Consider the following 24046-nt stretch of genomic DNA (forward strand, 5'->3'; position numbering starts at 1 on the left):
TCTCAGAGTTGATCATTAATTTTTCCTGTGCCCTGTCAGCCTCAGTCATCACTGACATGCCCTTGTGTTGCACTAAAATGTTGGAAGCAAAGAGGGGCTAAAAAGCTTACTCTGGCTGTTAAAGGAATTTGATGGAAATCTCTGTATTAAGAGGATCAAGAAAGACAAGGGAATATGTTCTGTCTTTCACACAGCCACCTCCTGTCCCACCCCGGAATTTCATGGGACCACACCTCAACTTGGGTGCTCTCTTTTTTTCACTGACAAAGTTAGTGCATTTGGGTTCTACATATTAAGATGAATTGGCCTTTAGGAGGAGTCCTCACCCTGAAAGAAAGTTGTTCATACACTGAGATTATTTATTCAGAACAATGGCAGATCATAATACTTGCTTAGTAAATTTCTACCTGTAGGTTCAATTCACAGCATAAACTCACTCTCCTACTATTCTCAGCTGTACAAAATTGCATCCCTATTTAACTGATTCTTTGTGATTAACTAAAAATCTTTAAGATTTGGAGTGTATGGGGAGGGGTGGGGAGAAGACCTTTCTTAAAACCAATTGGTACTAGATGCAGAAGGTGTGCCCATGTTGGGCCTTGGATGAAAATCATCAAAACCCTTTCTCCAGACACCCTAGAAAATATAGAGAAAAGCTCTGGCTATCCCTTCAGGAGAATGGCAGAATCTATTTGAATTCACCATCAATTATTAAATAGGCTTCGCTAAGCTAAGGTTGGGTCAGCCAATAGTGCTCTTTAAATAAGAGGTTAAGTTGATAGTTTTGCATTCCTTTTTTTCAGCAGAGTGTTAATGCACTGTCATTGTGATCACCAGATAAGCTGTTGATGCCAATATATTTTGTTGAAATGCAATATGCTAATCAATAAGTGATGCAAGTTGACAATGGGAGGTCAAAAGTATATTTTGGTATGATAAGGGTGGGAGGGATGGGACAGAGGAGGGAAATTAATAAGAGAAAGTGGTTAGAGTTCAAAATGCATTGTGAATTCCTGTATATTGGAAATGTCAAAGAAAATGTGTGTTTCTCTGAATTGTGTCTCTCTCTACATGTATAAATGAACAGATGCAGATAGAGCTCAAAAACATGGCATGGATGAATTTATCTCTTCCAATCCCTGTAACTTTGACCACGCTTCCCTCTTTGAGATGGTGCAGCGCCTAACTTTGGACCACAGACTAAATGATTCCTATTCTTGCCTGGCAAGTATATTCTTTGGTCTACAGTGGTTTAAACATGAGCATCCTGAAAGAAAACCTTTTTTTTTTTTTTGGTCACAACCCTCACCTTTTCTAGAAAGCCCAGTGAAAGTACATGAGTTGCCCTAGACATCACTGAGCTCTGGGGGCTAGGAGCTAAGTTTTAAGTTTGTGTTCCTTCTGAAGTACGGAGTAATGCACACACTTACAATCTGTTGATAAGATGTTGCTCCCGAAATATTTTGCCTAATGTGATGAGTTGATCAAGAAGCAACCTCCAATCCTTATTTCAGGAGTATTTTCAATAGATAAAACACTCTTTGATTTACAGAACTTGAGATTATACTTTGAAAAAAGAAGGAAGGAAAGAGAGAGAGAGAAAGAAAGAAAGAGAAAGAAAAGAAAAGAAAAGAAAAGAAAAGAAAAGAAAAGAAAAGAAAAGAAAAGAAAAGAAAAGAAAAGAAAAGAAAAGAAAAGAAAAGAAAAGAAAAGAAAAGAAAAGAAAAGAAAAGAAAAGAAAAGGAAAGGAAAGGAAAGGAAAGGAAAGAAAAGGAAAGAAAAGGAAAGGAAAGGAAACTCTTCAGGGACAGGCTATCAAAAGGAATGAACCCAATTCCCTATGCCTCTTTCCTAACCTGGATCTTTTCATAGGAAAGGCAACAGGAGTCCTGAGAAGATGTTTCTCATTGTTTTATGATGAATTTAATAACACTACCCTAAAGACCTGAAGTTTAATTCCCTCCCAAAGAAATCCTGGTAAATGAGCATATTCCCCCAACCTGTAGATTCTATAAAAATTAAAACATCAAGAACCCTTTCCTTAGGGCATAGAACATCAGATGAACTGAATAAATTTGTTGAGGATATCTAGACAATCTCTTAGCTTTTCTAAACAATGCTAAACATCTGAAGTGCTGTCTGTCCAGTGGCAGAATCAAAATTTCCAAAGGCATTTTGTTAGAAACTAGGTGGACATTATATATGTCCTGAGTGTCTTTGGAGGATGTAATTTGGCATCCTGAATCCCTCTTTTTTCAGTGCCTGAATTATGATTGACTTAATACGTTTTGACAAGGCAAGATTTCTGTGATTTTACAAAACTTCCCCACTTTTCCTCAAAGGTACACATTATCAGTCCTATTTTATAGAGAGGCAGAATAAGTCAGTGAGGGGAAAGCATAGTGGACATATATTTCTTGCTCCTAACCTCACTTCCAAACCCTACAGCACAGAAAAGGAAAAAAAATGCATCATTTTAAACCAATGCTTTTTCTAAGAGACACTAAAATCCTCCAGAATCAGGTCTGATTTGTTTTTGAAGTCCTTTTTATTTAGGTATAAGAAACAAAAATATTAAGTCTATAAGAATAATAGTTTAGACAATGAGAGAAAAGAGAAGATTTGATGCATTGCTATAGATTTGGCCCCTTCACATAAAGGAGCCACTGGTTATTTTACACTTAAAATCATCTTTACCATACGATTTTAACTTTTGCAACCAAAAATCATCTTTTCCATAATATTTGAACTCTTCTAACTAACAAAAGGTATTTCTTAAAGTTTATTTTGTGTAGCAGACCCATTTACCCCAGATTTATTTAACAAGATTATGTGATGATCATAATGAATCACACCAGTACATCTTATAGCTAAGATAATTCATGTCCTTTTGTGGCTAACTTCTGTTCTCTGAAGACTGATTTCCCCCCCGCCCATATTTCTTTTCTGAACAGCTGGGTGAATGCAAACAAAAATGCATTGTGACCTAGTTATCTTGTTTGCTCATTTCCTTTTGTCCTAAAATTTCTCATTGAGAGAGACTATTGCATCATCTGAAAGTTAATGTGGAAAGGAAATATGAAGTCCCTGGTCCTTTTCTTTATTTGTATTTTTTTTCTAAAAAGCAACAGCGTAAAAACAGAGTATATGCACTGAAAAAAACATATCTCCCCACCTGAGTACCTGGGTCCATGAATTTTCAAAAACAAAGTTTTCAGGCAGTCAGAAAAATGAAAAGAATCTCATCTCCCTTCCTCTATATATTCCTTTCCTCATTATTATAATCTTTTCTTCCGTTGGTTTTGGAGTCCGACCAGCAGGGCTCCATAAATTTTTCTGTGTCTTCGACTGAGATCCTAATTGATATTTCTTCAACTCTTTTCAAAGCAGTTATTTTGGCATCTACAAAAGACTTGGTGTCATCTGAGTCGTAGAAAATATATTTTAATCTTTCACAGCAGTGTTGTTTCTAAGATTTAGCATTTGGGGTAGCAGATGGGGTGGCAAGGAAGTTGTCTATAGGGGCAGTGCTTTGCCTCAACCACTCTCCCGCCCGTTGCAATAACTTATAATTTCAAAAAGGAAAGATGCTCTCATTTGATACCTTGGAGAGCTCCATTTCACCAGATTATCAGTACCCAGGTCCCTAATAAGAACTAATAGCACTGTATATCAGTCTACACAGCTCCAGTTGCCCTCCATATATCCCCACGTAGCTGTATTTTCTCTTCTGGACAATGTCCCTTTTTTCATTAGCAAAGCAAGGGAATAGTCTAAAGATGACCCCAGGAAGAAGCTAGAGTTAAAAACAAAATGAGTAACAACAACAAAATTAAACCTTTTCCTTCATGCTGTCAAACAACCATATAAAATTATTTAAATCAATAACAGACTAATTCTTGGTTCAGAAATGGGGAGCCTGTCACCCCACCCATTTGCTACAGTAGAGTTGGAGATTGGGTATGTTTCTCTTCTCTACGTAGAGTTTGGATTGGTCAAAAGCCAAATGAGAACCCAATAATTGCCAAAAATTTAAAAAAAAAATTAAAAATTCACAAACCAAGGCAAAAGCAGCTCCTCTAGATTCAATTAAGTCTATTGAATAAATAGCATTAAAACCATTTATGCAATGCTATTTGCATAATTATGCCATTACCTTCATTTTAAAATAAAAGGACCTCCTTCCAAAGTGTGTCATAATAGCTATTAACATATAAGTAGACTATAGCTCTCAATTCATAGCATTTGAAAATAGATTTGTGTTTACCATTAGCCTAAACAACTTTTCCCCCAACAGTCATAATATACTGAGCAAGAGAGACAATATTATGGGGGTCTAGATTAAAGAAAAGACCACTTGTACTCTGAATTTCTCAGTGTGTTATTAAGTCCTAGAAAAGAAGATTAGTGCACTGCATCATCCCCCTCCATCCCGGCTCCTTTTGCCATTCCCACCCACCAACACCACCCAGTTCAAATCACTCTCAAAAAAACAACCTATATTTAAAAGAAAGTCTCTCCTTTATTCCTTAAACAGGGCTGGTTCAGTCCAGGCCAGGTATTTGTACTAGATGAGTACTGTGCAAGAAATGGAGTCAGAGGCTGTCACAGACATCTCTGCTACCTCAGTGACCTCCTTGAAAGAGCTGAAAATGGAGCCATGATTGATCCCACACTGCTACATTACAGCTTTGCCTTCTGTGCATCCCACGTTCATGGGAACAGGTAAGAAGATACTCATGTGGGGGCTGGGTCAATGGTCCGCAGTGATGGCTTGTAATTACCCCTTACCCCCTGAAAATGTCCCAGAATAATATACTTGATTGGAATCATTTGTCAATGTCAGACATGGCAAAAAATCAGCTCTCAATTATTCACACTGATGCTCTGACAAAGTCTTTGCCTGGATTATACAAAGCAATAGTCAATAAAAAGCATGTACATTTGGATTTAGCATCCAAGAGATTTTTTCCAACTGCATTACTTTTATTTTTAATTTCAATATTGCTCAAGCTTTTATGGATGTGATCCTACAATTCCTTAGAGCTCCTCTGATTGAGGATAACAAAGGGAGCTGGGTATTAATTAATTTACATGTGGGCAGGCAAATGTCTGCATTTGTCATCCATCAGAGCCCTGCCTATCATTTTCATCTTTGGTGTTCCATGCTCAATGTCTAGTGCCTTCCATATATGACAACACAACTCTAACTTTATTGGTTGCTGTAAGATGCACTCTAGGCTACATCCCATTATGGGTAGTGTATATGAACTTGGGCACAATGAAATTCTGACATTTGGCACTGAAGGACAATACCAAATGTTTATCAGAATGGTTAACTATTAAAAAGTTATCCATTCTCATTGTTGCAGTGTTCCAGCCTTTTGTTTAGATAAGAAAGTCACACTGGCCATGGTCCCCAGAGGGCATTTATAGAAAGTTCCACTGATATTTTTTTTATAAATATATGCACTCCTATGACTATCTGTTACAGCCTCTTGGACTGAAATCTTTTTTTAAAGAAGTTGCATTATATACTCTGGGTTGTCACACTGTATTCTACATATGTTACTGAATAAGAAAGTGTTATAAAATAATGAAGTGTTTTTGTAAACTCCCTGGTAAACATCATCATGAATTATGATACACATTGTCTGGATTTCATATTGTAACACTGCCACTTGATTCACAGTTAGGTTTATACATCTTGTCATGGAAACAGTTTGGGATCTCTTATTTTCTTTTCAGTTCTGATTTTTCCTTATGCAAGTTTACATCTTTTTTTTCTTATTATTTTCATTTGAATGTATTTGTTTGCATTTTTGTTTTCATGCTTTCTTTTTGTTCTTTCTCTTTTTACATGTGTTTCTTATTTTGTTTCTTTTTTCCTTCTGTGGCTGGCCACATGCTGCATGCCGTCCCTTAAACCACCCCTTCCTCAAAGTCAACAAACGCATGGGTTACTTAGTGGGTTGTTTCCAAGTGCAGACAATGAGGGGAGCAAAAGTCCCTCCCCTCTGGAATCGGATGCCAAAAGGGATTCCAAAAAGGAGTCTAAAAAAAGAAAAGATCCTAAAGCCCAGTTGAACCATGACCCCAGAAGGTAAGGAGGAGCTGGGTGGTGAATTGTGCTTGAAGCATGTGGGCTGTTCTTCCAACTCTTTCTGTTGCTGCTGTTGCAATTTCTTTGAATTTTTTGAAGCTTTTTGAAGATGAACTGTTGTTTCCATCCTAATGAAAAACAATAATTCTACAGGATAGCAATGAATCAGAATTAGAGTTTAGGAATAGCATTTCAGAATTGTTTAAATTTTTTTAAACCAATCAAGCAACATGGAGACAGAATTGTGAGTTAGATATTTTTTCAGGGATATCAAGTTGTCTGGTACTTTCAAAGTTGTTAACACATAGAAACTCAACCGTGATTGTTCTGAAAGCAAAGGCAAAAAAACAAAGGAGATGGACTTGCTTCAGAGAGACCTCTATGTTTATAGTATCCATGTCAAATACTGAGCATAGCCACTTTCATTTTGATCCTATTCCTGAGGTGTTTGGAAGGGACAGAGAGGAAAAATCCATATTCCATTCTTGTAATGAAAAGTGCAAAATAAAGACCAATAGTAAATAGACTGGTTTTCTCAGCTATAAAATGAGGTGGTAGCAGGATGGAGATGTGGAATAAGACAACCTCTAAGGTTCCTTTTAGATCTAAAAAATCTAAGGAGACTTTTATGAATTTTAAGGAAGCTCCATTTTGAATGAATATACTGAATGTTGTGTTTCTTGGTGTGCTAGATTTTTTTCACATCAAAAATTAGGTCTACTGGTTGTTGGTGTCATCACTTCCCAAAAGTATAGCTTAATCAGAGACCTTTTGATCATTATGAAGGAAATATTTGTCCCTGAAACAAAAGGATTTTATATCCAGTAGCACAAATATACAAAACACATAAGCTATTTGGCATTAATAAGTTACTGAACACACTATTTTCATAATCAGGACACGCTTGCTTTTTATTTTTAGTTTGATTCTATTCATTTGATTTTTCTTAGTACTGGAAGTTACACAATTTATTCTTAGGGAAGAAAAGCCCCCAAATCCAGGAAACCAGCTTCCTCCAGAATGAGGTTGGCTGTCAGTCAACAAGAAACGAAGGTCAAATCAAAACATAATTCTGTGTGGTTATCCATCTCCTGTACCCACAATAGACAGTGATGGAACTGAGGTGGATTGTCTGTTTATATTTTGTTTGTGTAAGGTCAGACAGTGAGACAACAGTAGCTCGGAGTCACTAAGAAAGTGCAGAGAGAATGTGATTCAGATGTTTCAGAACCCTGAAGGTTAGGACTGACAGAATGACAAGCCATCAGAGTGGCAGCTAACTAGCTGCTGTCCGGGGTCCTGCTTCTTGTATACAGTCAGGCCAGATGAGCAGTGTTGGACCCAGTATTGGAATAAAACAGCTTCTGTTAAAAATACTCCTCTAACTTCAATCTGCCTCATTGACAATGTTCTATGTAAAAATTTTAAAGTCAGTTTTGATTCTATTTGGGGATACCTGTGTGTTGCCAGACACATCAGATTTTCTGTCAAAGGGCAGAGAAAAGGTTGGGAACCCAGTATAGTCCTGAAATAAGTTGTAACCTGAGACTTACACAAAAACAATCTTCACAAATGATATACCATCTACATTTCACAGCCCTAATTGATCATTGCACTACACCCAGATCACAATGAAATTTACTAGATTGACTATGGAGTACACATACTAATCATTAAATTTAGAAAGGCTAAATAACTGTGTTTTAACCAAGTTCACAATTTGCTCATGGTCTGGTAATGTTGGTGTGATCAATACAATATAAGCCTGCAAGCATTTATTGAGAACCTACTATGTGCTAAGTACTAGGGAGACAAGAGGGAAAATAGCCTATATCATCAAAGACCTGACATTCCACAGGAGGAAAAGAGGGGAAGAACTTGTCAAAAGATATAGCAGAATAATTTCAAGAGGAGGGAGATAATACTTATAAGTAGCAGTATCAAGAAAGAAGGTGGCCCATGAGCTGAACATGAAAGGAAGCCAGGAATTCTGAAAGGTAGAGAAAAAGAGGAAGTCTATTGTAGGATTGGTTGATACCCTATGAAAAAGGCACAGAGTTCTGTCAATCAGGATGCTATTTTCATTGGAATGTAGAACAAATGGAGAAACAAAATAAGCACAGAAAAGTAGGCTGGGGTTAGGGTAGGGTTTTAGGTGACAAGTGGAGGTTTGTGGTAATAGGAATAATAGGGAGCCCTTGAAGGTTCATCAGTGGGGTAGTGACATGGTCAAACCTTTGCTTTAAGATTATTTTGGTGACTGTGGAAGATATATTGGAAAAGGGAAAGAGACTACAGACTAAGTATGCTAGTGCAATAATCTAGGTAAGAAGTGATCATGTCTGAACTAAAACAAAGTATAATTGGATTTTCAGATTACCCAATGGAAAACCTTTGGTAAATATATGTGTGTGTGTGTATGTATATACACACATATATATACATCTATATACATATATATATGTATAAATTAGTTCTATGCAGACAATAAGAAAGTCATTTCCCTATCCAATTGTAGCAGCTCTGATCCGAATTTGTTATTTTAGACATATTATTATGGAAATTTAATAAATTGACATTGAACCATTCTCATGGAGGACAACTACCAATTACCATCATATCCCTCCACACCAAGTCATTAGCTCACCTACATTCTTTTGTTGGGGGATATTACAGAATCACCTACTTATGCACTTTATTTGGTAGACAACCTATTAAATGAGGAGGCAAAGTGGTGAAATGGAAAGAGCCTCCAGAGACCCTGGGTTTGTAACACTTGTTTTACTCCTCACTACCTTCATGACCTTGGAAAAGTCACTTCCCCTTTGTGACCTCCAGTTTCTTTCTGTATGAAATTAGGGAAGTTGGATTCAATGTCCTCTAATACCCTTTCTATTGTATAGACTAATATTTTGTGATCATATAACTCCTATAACTAGACCTGCCACAGTTAGACATAATTCATATTCAGTTTTCAGGAGGGGAAAATGGTCCTAAGTATTAAAAGACCATCATCTTACCCCAGAGTTGCTCAAGAAAAACTGTAAATGTGATGGAAGAACTACATCTTAATCATCAAAACACCTGAATAAAAGGTGGGCAAGTCATCCAAGTGTTTATTCCACATTACTTCAGGTCATAAGAAATTTTGAAATACTTGAAGTCAGCCTTGTGTAGACAAAACACCCCCAAAATTGACTGAATCCCCTACTTTTAAAACTGGATTTGTATGTGTGTAAGTGTGCCATGTCAACATACCCAGTGTTTCGAGGCAAAAGTTCAGTTACCATTGGTTGTTCAGGTAATCAGACAACCTCCTTAAATCAAATCCATTTAGATTTTGACTTTGTTAAAAGAAGAATGATGGACATGTATACAGCTTGTTGCTTTTTGGCATTAGGTTTTTTTTTAATTCTAATTCATTAGATAGCTTTACTTTTAAACCAGCTCCTAAGGGTGCAGCCTTGAATTTTTATCATTGTGTGTGTTTTTTCTAGTATTCTTTCTAGATGACATTTAAATTAGCGTCACTTTGGTCACTCTCCCACAGAGACAAGGTAATCAAACAGCTTTGATGAGCGTTTATTGCGTCAGTGTTCTTTGGATCCAAATTATTATTGGGATTGAAAATTTTTTCTCATTTACATTATTATTTAACATTTCGTGAATGCCAGCACTGTGACACGCATATGGGCTGTGTGGAATAGCAGTACATTGTATCGGCAATTAACAGATCCATAATGCCAGCTGCCCTGATCCAACATGAGTTCCAGATATTAATGAGTCTATAAGCATATGGGGGAGGGCCAAAATCCTAAAAATTCTTGAAAAGATGTCCAAGGGTATCAAGTCTCCAGGAGGTAAGTATGGGGGTAAGATGCTGCCCTTGGAAAGAAATTGAGTGTTTCCATGAAAAAGGGTTGAGGTAAATGCAGCCTGCTTCCTGTGTAGCCACTTGGAAGGAGAGCTATTCTGAGATGATAACAAATGATGGAAAGATACAAGAACATAAAGGCTATATTATTTGCCAACAACATGGAAGATTTTGGCCTGGGACCATTCTAAACTTTAGCTAAGATGTACCTTTCCTATACCAGAGTGACTCAAGTCTGGGTTCAACAGGATAGTAGACTATACCTCACACCCTTCCCAGATCCATGGTAACCATTGATACATTCTAGAGTGGTAGTGTCCTATACATTGTAGGTTCTTAAAATGTGGAGCTGAATAGATTTGAAAGAAATGAAGACTTCCTGTACACATAACTTTTTTGGGGGGGGGAGTCAAGATCCATTTTCAACTTTGCAAATTGAGTCAGTATTTACTCTATTTACTCAGTGCTGTGAGTCAGCAAGACTCCTAAGAAATATTCCTAAGTTTAGCGTGGAGTTGGAACTTTGTTATAAGACTTTGTTAAATGAATGATTGACTAACTGCAACTGCCCTCCACAACTAGGATGTCCTTTCGCGAGCATAAGGGTGGTTGGAAGAATGATGTCTTATAACTTTCATAGGGAATGAAAAATATGAACCAAGCTGAAATCTACCTCATTGGAATCAGTTACCACAGATAATAGAAATTAAATCATTGGATGATGTCAGTATACACATATTCAGAATTTCACATTGCACATGGGCAGTATACGATATGGCTGGGGATGGGATGCATATGTATCACAGTTCATAATTTTTGCCCAAATGAATGTATATCTAAGATGGGTTCCCAAAATTCCCCCAAACTGATTTGACTATAGAATAGGGACTCCCAACATGAATCACATATACTTCTAGAAGTTAACAGATGATGGCAAGGGACATTGGGATTTTTTTATAAATAACAATATCCTTTTGAAGTTAATGAATCTGTTTTATTTATTAGGTACATATGCACAGTAAAAATATTTTTCATATTGAATAGGCAGTATTTAAATGATTTTTTCTTATTGTTCATACAATAAAACTCTAAAATTTCCTTGCTGGAATCTTCTTTGTTGGGTGGCCAGCATGGGAAGGTGTACTGAAAGCCAAAGAGATAAAAAAAAAAAAACATGTTGGGAACCCCTTCACTGGAGTGCAGGCTCCTTGAGGGCAAGAACTATTATGTTTTGGCTTTATGCCTTCTACAATGTTTAGCATATATAGTACAAGTTACCTGGTAAATGGTCATTCATCCTCTACTTGACAATGCCTAGCATTAGAAAACCTTAGGGAAATTCTGTCACCTCTCAAGGCAACCCATTTCATTTAGGACAACACTGAATGACAACATGAATGGTAGGAAGTGCTTCCTGAGAAGAGCCTAAATTTGTCTCATTGCAGCCTCTATCTTTTGCTTCTGTTTCTGTTCTCTGTGACTACAAAGAACAAGTCTCAGTTTCCTCATCTGTAAAATGAGGGTGATAATAACAATGACCTCACAGAGTTGTTTTAAGAATCAAATTAGTTTATACATACACATACACACACACACATCTATGTGTGTGTGTGTGTGTGTGTGTATAGAAAAAGAGAGAGGAACAGAGGCAGAGAGACAGAGAAAGAGAGTACTTTGTGAACCTTAAAGTTCAATATATGTTCTAGCCATTATTGTTATTGTTATTATTACTCAATCTAATCCCTTTTTACCTGACAGTCTTTCCCTTACTTCTTTTCTACCCTGAGTCTTCTTCCTGGGCAAAATGTCCCCAGTTTCTTCAGTTGATCCTCATACAGCATGGACTCAAAACCTTTCACCACCCTTCCTCTCCTCATCCAGATGCATCCCAGTTTATCAATATGTTTTCTAAACTGAACACAATACTCCAGATAAGGTGTAAGGGACTAAAATTCTAGCTATACTATCTAAAATCTAATGAGTGATCTCCAATAAATTATAAGTTTAGCAATAGTTTAGACTTTTAAGCATTTATTAAGGAGAATAAGAATCTGGTAAAAAGAGGGAGAAAGGCCTAAATTCATCTATCTATCTCAGGGAGCTACAGTTCTCCTGCTCTGCTCTCCATGAGAGTCCTGGTGAAAAGAGAGCCAGAGTGTCTGCATGGCCCCCTCTTCCTCTCACAAGCAAATGTCACTTCCTGATGCCAAAGAAAAGCCACATGGCCTTGCCCTCAGAGGCCTTCTCTTCATGGTGGAGCTTTCCTACAGTAAGTCTCCAGCAGGTGGCATCATTCCAATCGTTACAAAGGTCTGACCAGGACAATAAGACCATTATTTCCTTTTGAAGTGAGATAGAAGACGTAACTAGATGGTACAGTGGATAGAGGTCTTAGCCTGGAATCAAGAAGACCTGAGTTTAAAATTGAGGTCAGATGTTCACTACTTATGTCACAAGCCATTTAACTTTTGCCTGCCTCTGTCTCATCATCTGTAAAAGGGGGATAATAATAATATCCATCTCTAAAAGTTGTTGTGAGGATCAAGTGAGATAATATCTATAAATCTCTTAGCCCATAGTAGGTGCCTAGTGAATGCTTGTTTCTTTACTTATTCCTGGAAGACGGTCTCCCTTAATAAAGCCCAAGATCACACATTAGCTTTTTGTCTTCCATATCCCAATTGACTCATAAAGAGCTTTCAGTCCACTAAAACCCTTGGATCTTTTGCAAACAAATTACTATCCATCCACGTCTCCTCCATCTCGTACATGAAGTCACCTTTTTAACTCAAGTATTATATTTTACATTTATAAGACTTCTGCAAAAAATCTTCCCTTCGATGCTTTCCCCTTTCATATCATATGTATATATGTATATACTGATATCTATGCATATATATTACATACATATTTGCACATGTGTATACACATAAGGAGTTACAAAAAGCTGTCAAGAGGTATGGGTATATGACTATAATATCCTATTCAAATTAATGAATTTGTTTCATTTCTTATGTACATATGAACAGTGAGCACTAGAATTTGTCTTTTCATATTGAATAGGCAGCACTTGGGCATGTTTCTTATTTGTACATGCAAATTTCTTTGCATATATATAATATGTATATATATATACATACATATATATTATATACTGAGTTATTCATATGTTTTCTTCCTAGAATATATTCTTAAAGGCAGTGCTGATTTTTTTACCTTTCTTTGCATCCCTAGCACTTAGCACTCTACCTATCACATAGTAAGTGTTTAATAAATATTTGTTGACATCATCTGATTTACCCCTATCAAATTTATTCTCATTAGATTTGCTCATTTTCCTAGGCTAACAATATCTTTTTAGATTCTTACTCATATGCAGAGTGTTAACTATCCCCTGCCATCTGCAAATTTGATAAGGATGCCATATATATCTTTATCCAAGTCACTGGTTTTATACATAGACATACACATGCATACACATACATACACACACAGTAGAAGGCCAACCACAGATCACAGAGGCACTCCACTAGAGACCTTTATCTAAGTTGACATGGAACCATCAATGACTTTTCTTTGGGTCTAGCCTTCCAACCATCTCCTCTGACAGTCATTCAGAAACCATAGCTACCAGTTCCTTGACTATGAGAGTTCATCTGAGCCAAGTAACTTAAAGTCATCAAGGGAACCTACAATGGCTTTACTAAGGATAAATATTAGTACTGTATTAGTTATTTTGTACTATCCTTTCTAGAACATTTTCCTTGGTGGAGGAAAGAGAAGCAAAATAAAAATTGAGGAACTTAGCTTTTTCTCTTTTGACATTATCATTGTCCTATCCCTCCCCCCCCAACCCCTCCCCGCTCTGTCATCATGCATCGGTACTAGTCCTTCCCTTGATGTCACTCCCTCAACAACATAGCTTTTTTTTTAAAATGCATTTGGGTAGTTAGTAGTTTTCATCACAAACTTCAAATGGTTTTGAGCTTCACTGCTTACACATTGGCCCTTTCATATAACGCCCATTTTTTTCTCCTCTTTGGAGTAATTTTCCTTTGTATCCTCAGAACTTCCTTCTTTAGTCTTTCCCATCCTTCCCAGGCTGACTTTCCCTGGGATCTATGGGATCCTATCTAACCTTCCCCTCTGTAGGACCATATCTAACTTTCCCCTGAGTACACTGAAGTCTACTCTTCCCAAATCTAGGATGTATAATAGGTTATGGCCAAATTTCCTCTCATTCCCTTACAGAAACCCTAGTGGGGAAATGGTCGTGTCTCCCCAAATTTCCCAATCATTTTTTACTCCAGCAACTGGTTCCTTCTCTTAGTTTTTATCAGATGCAGAATAGAGCTCTGCTTTGGGCTTCCTCCACCTTTTAAAAGGTAAAATTATCATTAAGAGAATTCAAGATGGGGCAGCTAGGTGGCGCAGTGGATAGAGCACTGGCCCTGGATTCAGGAGGACCTGAGTTCAAATCCAGCCTCAGACACTTAACACTTACTAGTTGTGTGACCCTGGACAAGTCACTTAACCCCAATTGCCTCACAAAAAACAAACAAAAACCAAAAAAAAAGAGAATTCAAGATGCTATTACTTCCTCTACTTTTGGCAGAGACAAAGAAACACCGAGAAGAATGCAAGAGAGACAGAGAGACAAAAAAGAACAGCAGAGGAAGACAGCAGAGGAAGGGAAAGAGGGAGAGACAGAGACAAAAAGAGAGACAGAGAAAGAGAAATACTTAGAGACAGAGAAATAGAGAGAGAGAGAGAGAGAAGGAGACAGAGAGAGACAGAGAAAGAAAGACAAAGAGAGGGAAGGAGACAGAAACAGAGAAAAAGACAAAGAGACAGAGACATGAAAAGAGACAGATAGAGAGATAGCAAGGGGAAAAGAGGGAGAGGAGAAAAGGACAGAGAAAGGGAGAAAGGGGAGAGGAAGGAGGAGAAGAAGGAAGAGGGAAGATGGGGAAAGAGAAAGACAAAGGGAGGAGAAACAGGGGGAGAGAGAGAGAGAGAGAGAGAGAGAGAGAGAGAGAGAGAGAGAGAGAGAGAGAGAGTACATCCAGCAGATGTCTATATCATTTAAGTATACTTTAACTATTGGGTCATGCCTTTGTACAATGCTTGTTTTCTGTTTTTGGAATTCCTCATCTACTTTCCTTTTCTGTCCAGGCAAAATGAGACCAGCTAAGTTCCTTAGAGATAGAAAGGTGGAATGTTCATGGTGCAATGCAAAATTAAGAGCTATATGAGGTTTACAGGGAAACCGTATTGTCAACCGAGAACATCATGAAAGACACCCTTGAAGAAGCAATATTTGAGGTGGACTTTGAAGGATCAGTAGGAGTTCATTCATTCAATGACTAAGCATTTATAAAATACCTACTATGTGCCAGGCACTGACTTTAGCACAGGGGATACAAAGACAAAAGTGGAATAGTCCCTTTCCTCAAGAAGTTTACAATTCAGCCAGGAGACAAGTCTTTATAATATGTCCCAAAACTCTTAATGCACATTTAAGCTTTAATAACTTTCAGAAGTGCAAATGCTACAAATTTGCAAGAAAGCTATTAAAAGGCTAATTGATCATTTTTGAAAATGTTGATGTTTTTATTGGAATTCAAATTAATCATCATCTTGTGCTATATGTCTCTCTAGTTGATTTTCAAACTTTGTAAAAAACTCTGTCAGCTATTGGTCAATATCTGAAAGAATTCCAACTATAATTGTAGCCTTAGAATTATCCGAATGCTGATGTTTTAATGCATATGCAAAAAATTTGACAGAACCCCACAAGAAAAAGTCTAATGGAGGTAGACCAATGAACAAAGTAGCCAAGCAAGAGGACCTCCTCTACCAATCCAACAGTGTTAAAAAGTGTCATTCAAAAACTGTCATATATACACAATGTATAATAATAGAGTATTCCCTTCCTGTTAAAATTAAAATTTATTATTTGAAATTCACAAATCTAAATAAGTATAAGAGAAATTTTATAAATCAAACTTTCAAATAATATTTTCCTGTTTGGAGCAGGAGTTAGTACTACTGAATGTATTAAAGCATAAAATTTTACTGAGACTTTTGGGACAATCTATATACAGGTACCTTACAAATTGGATACCAAACAGATTCAATTCATTTTGTTTTTCTTGGAGGAAGGAAAAGAGAGGGAGAGAATTCAGAGGTGAAAATAAAAGGAAACTGAATTCAAAACGAATTTGATTCAACATAGTTTTGGGAGGGGAGCATAAACAAATGAAGACATCAGGAAGAATTCCCCATAGAAGATTGTACTTGGGCTAAGCTTTGATAGAAATTGGGGATTCTAAGAAACTAGCTTGAAGAAGTCATGCATTCCAGGCAGGAGGCAGGGGGAGCAGTCAGTACAAAGGCATGGAGATTGGAGATTGAGGGTTGTATTTAAGAAGCAGGAGGAAGGTCAGATTGGATTGGCCTTATTATGCAGGAAGTGGAATAACATGTAATAAGGCTAGATATAAATGTTGATTAGGGCCATATTTTGAAGAATTTTAAATGATACCAGATTTGATATTTCATTCTACAGGTGATACAGACAGTAGGGTTTATTGAGTAGGAAAATGACATGGTTGGACCTTCCCTTTAAGGGAAAAATCACTTCAGGCAGGTATATTGAAATAGGGAAAGACTTTAGTCATGGTGATACCAGTGAAGAAGGAACTAGCAAATCACTCTAGTATCTTTGCCAAGAAAATCCCAAATGGGGTCATGAAGAGACAGACATGACTGAAACGGCTGAACATAACCAGGCAATCAGAGAAGTGGTAAGTGCCTGAATTGGGGAGAGTTGTTGATTGTGTGAGTGGAAATAAGGGAGTAACCAATTCCTAAGTTGTTGGGGAGATAAAAATGAGTGGCAGCATAGTATAGTGGATGAAATGTTGACCTTAGAATCAAGAAGAACTTTGTTCACACCCCATTTCTGACGTTAAGTGACCAAGTCACTTAACCTCTTCTCTGTGCCTCAATTTCTTCATTTGTAAAATGAGGGGATTGGAGGTGGTTACTTCTAATGTCCCTTCTAGCTATAAAACTATGATCCAATAAGATTTGGAAGTCTTTGGATGTATAGGGTAAAGGAGAGGGATCAATCAGGTGGTAAAGTCAGTAGACTGAAAGGACAGCCACACCCTTTCCAGGAATAGGGACATCTGGAAGAGGGGAAGGTTTGAGGGAAAAGATAATGAGCTCTTTTGAACATTTTGAGTTAGACATGCCTACATCACAGCTAGTTCAAAACTTCCTATAAGCTATTTGTGATGTGGGACTAGAGCTCATTGGAGACACTAAGGTAGGACAAGGAAAGTAAGGACATTCTAATGGCAGGAGAAAGTGTGAGTCATGGAATATGGTTGGGAGCATACCATCGTTGTTATCAGAAGACAGAAGGCAGAGTAATTTATCTTGAACTTGTATGCCTCAAGGAATAGGATGAGATAGGGCTCAAAAGCCAGGTAGGGGCAGATAGTAGAGAGTCTTGAAGACCACTCAAAAAATATTGAACTTGACTCAGTAGACCATAGAGAGGTAGAAAGACAGACAGCAGATAGCCACAGACAGCAGCTAGATATAGAAAGAAAGAAAGAAAGAAAGAAAGAAAGAAAGAAAGAAAGAAAGAAAGAAAGAAAGAAAGAAAGAAAGAAAGGAAGGAAGGAAGGAAGGAAGGAAGGAAGGAAGGAAGGAAGGAAGGAAGGAAGGAAGGAAGGAAGGAAGGAAGGAAGGAAGGAAGGAAGGAAGGAAGGAAGGAAGGATGGATAGATAGATAGATAGATAGATAGATAGATAGATAGATAGATAGATAGATAGATAGATAAATCTTACTTTAAACATCCATTCTACACTTTCTTTTCTGATACTTCCAGATGCCGGAGCCTTCCACTCAAAATTATTTTGAATCAGGGGCCGCTAGGTGGCACAGTGGATAAAGCACCAGCCCTGGATTCAGGAGGACCTGAGTTCAAATGCAGCCTCAGACACTTGACACTTAGTAGTTGTGTGACCCTGGGCAAGTCACTTAACCTTCATTGCCCTGCCCCTCAAAAATTTATTTTGAATCCATTTTATGCTTATCTTGTATATACCTACATATATACTTGCCTTTGCTTGGTAGATAAGCTCCTTGAGAATGAAGACCATAAACATATATTTATACATATGTAAGTTTACATATATCCACATTACTTACATACATATATATAAGTTTAAGTAATGTGTATGTCTGTGTATACACGCATATTTCTGGACTTATGCTTGGACACTTATTTAAAAATTGGGATCTCACTGACATGGAAATAGATTTTCAGCTTTCCCACACATTTAAGTAGCAACAGGAGGTAAAAATCTTTTTTATTATTTAATTGATTTATGTCTAGAAAATATTCTTCATTCAGAACAAAATCAATCATCTTTCCATAAATGTCCAAAAATAAAGATTCTTTTACTCTACTGCTTTCTCTTCTTAAGGTAATCTGTAAAGGACCTGCTAAGTATTAGGTATTCTGAGAGAAGGAAAAAAATCTCTAAGAAGATCATTTATTTTAACTGATTCCACTAGTGTCTCATAATACTCCTCTACCAGCACTGAGTATCCAATTGGCTTTTACTAATACTTTGATGTTTATAGAAAGAAGATGCATCCTTATGGATTACTCCTTTTTTCTTAGTTTTTTTTTCCTTTTTGATAAATATGGGGGGAGGGGGGTTCCAATGAGTGATTTCTTTGATTTATGGAACTCCCAGCTATTCATGGAAACTCATCTCAATCAATGCAGATGAGTAGCTCATCTGTAATTCATATAACCTTAGAGAGCTGTCTTGGAAAGTGATGGGTTAAATTTCTTCTCTAAGGTCACTCAACCACTAAGTGTTAGAAGCAGGCGTTAAAAGTAAGTGTTGCGGCAGCTAAGTGGAGCAGTGGATAAAGCACCAGACCTTGATTCAGGAGGATCTGAGTTCAAATCTTGCCTCAGACACTTGGCACTTACTAGCTGTGTGACCTTGGGCAAGTCACTTAACCCTCATTGCCCCCCCCCAAAAAAGTAAGTGTTGAACCCATATTTTTACTTGCATTCTGGCTCTTTATCTGCTATGTTATACTACCTCTTATATCCAACAGGATATTGGAATCCTTTATATATGTCTTGGTGTGTGAATAATTAACTGTTAAGTGATAAAAATCTTGAATTCCTTCAGTCATTCAAAAAGTATTTATTAAGCACCAACTATGTGCCAGACACTGTACTAGACACTCTGGCATAAAAAGACAAACATGGAACAATCCCAGATCTCAAAGAGTTGACATTCTCGAGGTGGAGGGGGGATGGGAAGGGCAAGAGGAAGAACATGAATCAGAAAAGTCTGATGAGGGCCAGGGAAGACACTGAGAAGAAAAAATATTTTTTTCTTTCACTCTGAGTATCACAAAACAACTTTTCTCATGGTAATCTTATGAGGTATAAATAGTACACATATTATTACCAGCATTTTACAGATGAGGAAATTAAGGCCAGAAGAAGTTAAACAACTACCATGGTCACATGGTTAAGTGTCTGAGGCAGGATTTGAACCCAGGTCTACTGACTACAAGTCCAACATAGCAGTACTCTTTCTACTATACCATCCTGTCCCCTGGAGAATCATGCTAATGTCAAAGGAACTGACCTCAAGCAGTAGTTACATAGTATGTCATCCAGTCATGCAAACTCTACAGTCTTGCTCTATGTGATACTCTCTAGGAAAAAAGAACTTTGATATATTAGTTTTAGCAGCCTGTCCAAGCCCTAGGGCACTGGGGCATAATTAAAAAAGGGCAGGAGGTGGGGGAGGGAGGTGGGCCTTTTAGGAGAAAGCTGTGGCCAAGGGATCCTGGGTCCTAATTATAATTTATAATTAATCCAGACATTTGCACAAGCCATCTACATGAGGTAAAGGAAATGTGCCCCGAGAAGAGAAAGAAAAATTCTATTTCTATCATCACTTAGAATTATATTTCAAAAGGAAAGGAAAGGAGAGGAGAGGAGAGGAGAGGAGAGGAGAGGAGAGGAGAGGAGAGGAGAGGAGAGGAGAGGAGAGGAGAGGAGAGGAGAGGAGAGGAGAGGAGAGGAGAGGAGAGGAGAGGAGAGGAGAGGAGAGGAGAGGAGAGGAGAGGAGAGGAGAGGAGAGGAGAGGAGAGGAGAGGAGAGGAGAGGAGAGGAGAGGAGAGGAGAGGAGAGGAGAGGAGAGGAGAGGAGAGGAGAGGAAAGGAAAGGAAAGGAAAGGAAAGGAAAGGAAAGGAAAGGAAAGGAGAGGAAAGGAAAGGAAAGGAAAGGAAAGGAAAGGAAAGGAAAGGAAAGGAAAGGAAAGGAAAGGAAAGGAAAGGAAAGGAAAGGAAAGGAAAGGAAAGGAAAGGATGCCAAACTAAGATTCAATTTATTAAAATCATTCTAAACATTGAAGGGAATGACTTGCTGTAGAGTTTGGGAGGATTTCACTTTTTGTTCTAGAGAATGTGTGCATGCATATATGTGTTTATTTTTTTTACAGCAGATATTAGGAAAAGTCATTTTCTCTAAATGTGCTATTCAGAGCATGTTCAGGTGACTGTTTTGATCAGGTCTCTCCTGCCCTTTAAACCATGATGCACTTGTTTCCATGGCAAGAACAATATACTATGCATAGGACTTGTTTTCATCCTTTTTTTGAGGAAATTTATGCTTATGTATAGTGCTGTCTTCATAAATACAATCACTGGAAATGAAGGGGAGAGAGGCAGATAAGAAAAGAGGGAGAGAGGAAAAAGGAAAGAAGGTATGATGCAGAAGGAAGGAAAAAGAAAGGGAAGAGAGATGAAAGGAAGGAGGGTGATATAAAGAGAGAAAAGAAATGAGGAGAAGGAAGGAGAGGGAAAGAGAGAGAAAGAAGGAAGCAGAGATGAAAGAAAGTAGCAAAAGAAAGAAAGAAGGGAAGAGATAGCAGTAAGGAGAGGAAGACAGAAGAGCAGGGAAGGGAGAATAGATAAGGAAAAATGTAGGAGAAAAGAAAATATGGAGGGAAAATGGAAGAATAAAGGGTGAAATATCAAAGGAAAGATGAAGAGAGAGAAGGAAAGAGGAAGAGAAAAGGCAGATAAGGAGGTGGAAAAAAAAGAAAAAATGGAAAATGAAGGAAAGACGGGATAGATATATGGAAAAGGAGAAAGAGGGAAGGAAAAGGAGAAAGGGGTATGGAAAGAAAGAGGCAGAGAAAAGAAAGAGGGGGAGGAAAGTGGAGAAGAGAAGAGAAGAGAAGAGAAGAGAAGAGAAGAGAAGAGAAGAGAAGAGAAGAGAAGAGAAGAGAAGAGAAGAGAAGAGAAGAGAAGAGAAGAGAAGAGAAGAGAAGAGAAGAGAAGAGGACATAAAGTATAAATCATGGCTAGCAGGTTGGACTTGGAGTCAGAAAGACCAGGCTTCAAATCCCACCCTTGTCCTCATTGGCCAGGTCACTAGAGGCAGATTACTTAAGCCTTCTGACACTGATTCCTCTTTAAAATTAATACCCTTGGGGTGGCTAGGTGGCGCAGTGGATAAAGCACCGGCCCTGGATTCAGGAGTACCTGAGTTCAAATCTGGCCTCAGACATTTGACACTTACTAGCTGTGTGACCCTGGGCAAGTCACTTAACCCCAATTGCCCCGCAAAAAAAAAAAATTTTAATTAAAATTAAATTAAAAAATTAATACCCTTGTAAAATAGGGGTAACAACAATTCTCATAGTACAGGCCTGACAGGGTTACTGTGAGGAGCAAATGATATGGCATATGTTAAATACCTCATAACTGACTGAATGTTACCTCCTATTTTAAAGGCAATGGGATATTTGGAGGTGTGGAGCGTCCCTTTGCCTTCCTTTTGCACATTCTGTTCTCTTTGTACTTTAATAACAATAAGAATTACTCACATTTATGAGGTACTTTAAAATATGCTTTCCTCCCCCAAAGCTGTGAGATAAGTAAAATGCATGGTACAAACCCTATTTTATAGATGAAGAAACAGATAATAAAATGTGGAAAAATCAGGTTGGGGTTAATTTAGTGCTCTGGCCTTCTTATGAAGACTTGTTAGAATCAAACCCAGAGTCTATGCAATAGCTTTCCAACTACTGCAGTGAACCATGTTAACAAGGTCATAGAGATTCCAAAGGAACCTGCCTGCCTTCCTTGTATCTTACCAGAATGAAGGTTCAGTAGAAAAACAAGTCTAATCGATAAACAATAACTATTACAAATTATATTATACTAGCATTATCAGATTATAGTATACTGGCATCCCTGACCAAACAAAAAAGGAAGAAATGTTGTGTATTCTGTTATACCAGTTATCAATTCTCTGAGCTGTCTTTCCCATTTGGGTTCAGATATCATCATGTCATGTTTCACATTCAAAACCAAGGTTTCTAATTACATTGGATTAAAACAAATGATCATCATTAATTAATGATTCCTAACATGCCAGTGATAGTAACTTAAGTAACTCATGAGCTGTGCAGCTGGACTCTGGCTGTTTAATTTAAAGACAAAAAAAAAAAGAAAGAAAGAAAGAAAACACATGGGAAGTATGATTATTTGTGACACGGCTCAAGATGGGAGATTGTGAGGAGAGTGAAGATGACAGAACTGGCGCTAACCACCCTGACAAGGTCTTGAAAAGCAGCCGACATGACATCCTTCTGATCGTGCTGCCGAAAATGTCAGCTTTGTGAAGGACAGTGAGAAAATGGTTTGCCTAAAATCTGAAAGGTGAATTCCAGAGCTGCTCCTCATGTCAGATGTAATCTAGTCTGCCATGGTTGGAGAGATGAGGGCCTGGCACTGGGGATGGGTCACAGTTGGCAGATCTTCACAATTATCTGAGCCACTCCAAAAATGACTCCAGTTGACCCAGAGACTTTTTTAAGTTCCACATGATCATTGATACTCAAGAGGGAATGGTTGATCTTCAGTGACCACTCACGGAAAATGAGTGAGATATTTCCAAGGACATCATCCTTTCCTTCTTCCTCAGTCCATTGCCAACTCCCAGTCTTAATGAGCACAAAAGTTGCTGTCTCCAAACAAAGAAGAGTAACATTTTTGTTGCTAGACTATCTCTCTCCCCCTTCAGATATATAGATAGATAATAGATATAGATTGCTATACCTGACACAGTAAACACTTAAGAAATGCTCATTGATTGCTTTATGTGTTTGTGAAGACAAGGAAGTTGGAAGGATATTACCGTGTTAAGAGCATTTTTTCTAAGCTAAGATTTCTGCCAGAAAGATAATTTGGCATAATGGCTAGAGAGCTGGACCAGGAAGGGGAAGGAAAGCCAACAAGCTTCTATTAAATACTCACTATGTGCCGGGAACTGTGCAAAGCGCCTTACAGCTATCTGCCTCTAGTTCTGCCGCTCATGCCCTGGCTATGTAACACAAGGCAAGTCATTCAACCTTTCCATGTCCCCAGGCAACAGGCTCATCTCTAGGACTTTAGATTTCAGCGTGGTTGTTCATTGTTGTTCAGTCATACCTAACTCTTCATGACCCCATGTACAAAATTTCCGTGCTAAATGCTGGAACTACAAAAAGAGGCAAATGGCATTCCATGGACTTTTTCCATGGGGTTTTCTTGGCAAAGACACTGTTTGCCTCTTTGCCATTTCCTTCTCCAGGTCACTTTACAGATGAGGAAACTGAGGCCAATAGTCTTAAGTAACTTGCCCAGGAAGTGTCTGAGGCCAGATTTAAGCTCAGAGCTTCCTGATTCCAGGTCCAGTGCTCTATGCACTGCACCACCTAGCTGCCCAAAGGCAAACTCCACCCTCAAAGAGCTTGCATTCTAACATGAGAAGTTGTTGTTCAGTCATTTTGGACTCTTCTCTGTGGACCATAGCACACCAATACCATCCATGGGATTTTCTTGGCCAAGATACTAGAGTCATTTGACATTTTCTTCTTCAGTGGATTAAAGCAAACAGTGGTCAAGTGGGCTTGCCCAGGGTCACACAACTAGTGAGTATCTGAGACCAGAT

The 24046-nt window shown here is 38.0% G+C and overlaps 1 protein-coding gene across 24 annotated transcripts in view; it reads left to right on the forward strand.

The window, feature by feature from the left end:
* Nucleotides 1-24046, forward strand: part of CADPS (calcium dependent secretion activator) — a 555724-nt gene that overhangs the window by 379573 nt on the left and 152105 nt on the right. For all 24 annotated transcript variants that reach the window (XM_043978805.1, XM_043978803.1, XM_043978804.1 and 21 more), the window contains 2 exons: nucleotides 1088-1224; nucleotides 4538-4725. In XM_043978805.1, the coding sequence (XP_043834740.1) occupies nucleotides 1088-1224; nucleotides 4538-4725 (325 nt within the window). The remainder of the gene's footprint in view (nucleotides 1-1087; nucleotides 1225-4537; nucleotides 4726-24046) is intronic.

This window comes from Dromiciops gliroides, chromosome 1, assembly GCF_019393635.1.
Source record: "Dromiciops gliroides isolate mDroGli1 chromosome 1, mDroGli1.pri, whole genome shotgun sequence".
Taxonomy (NCBI): domain Eukaryota; kingdom Metazoa; phylum Chordata; class Mammalia; order Microbiotheria; family Microbiotheriidae; genus Dromiciops; species Dromiciops gliroides.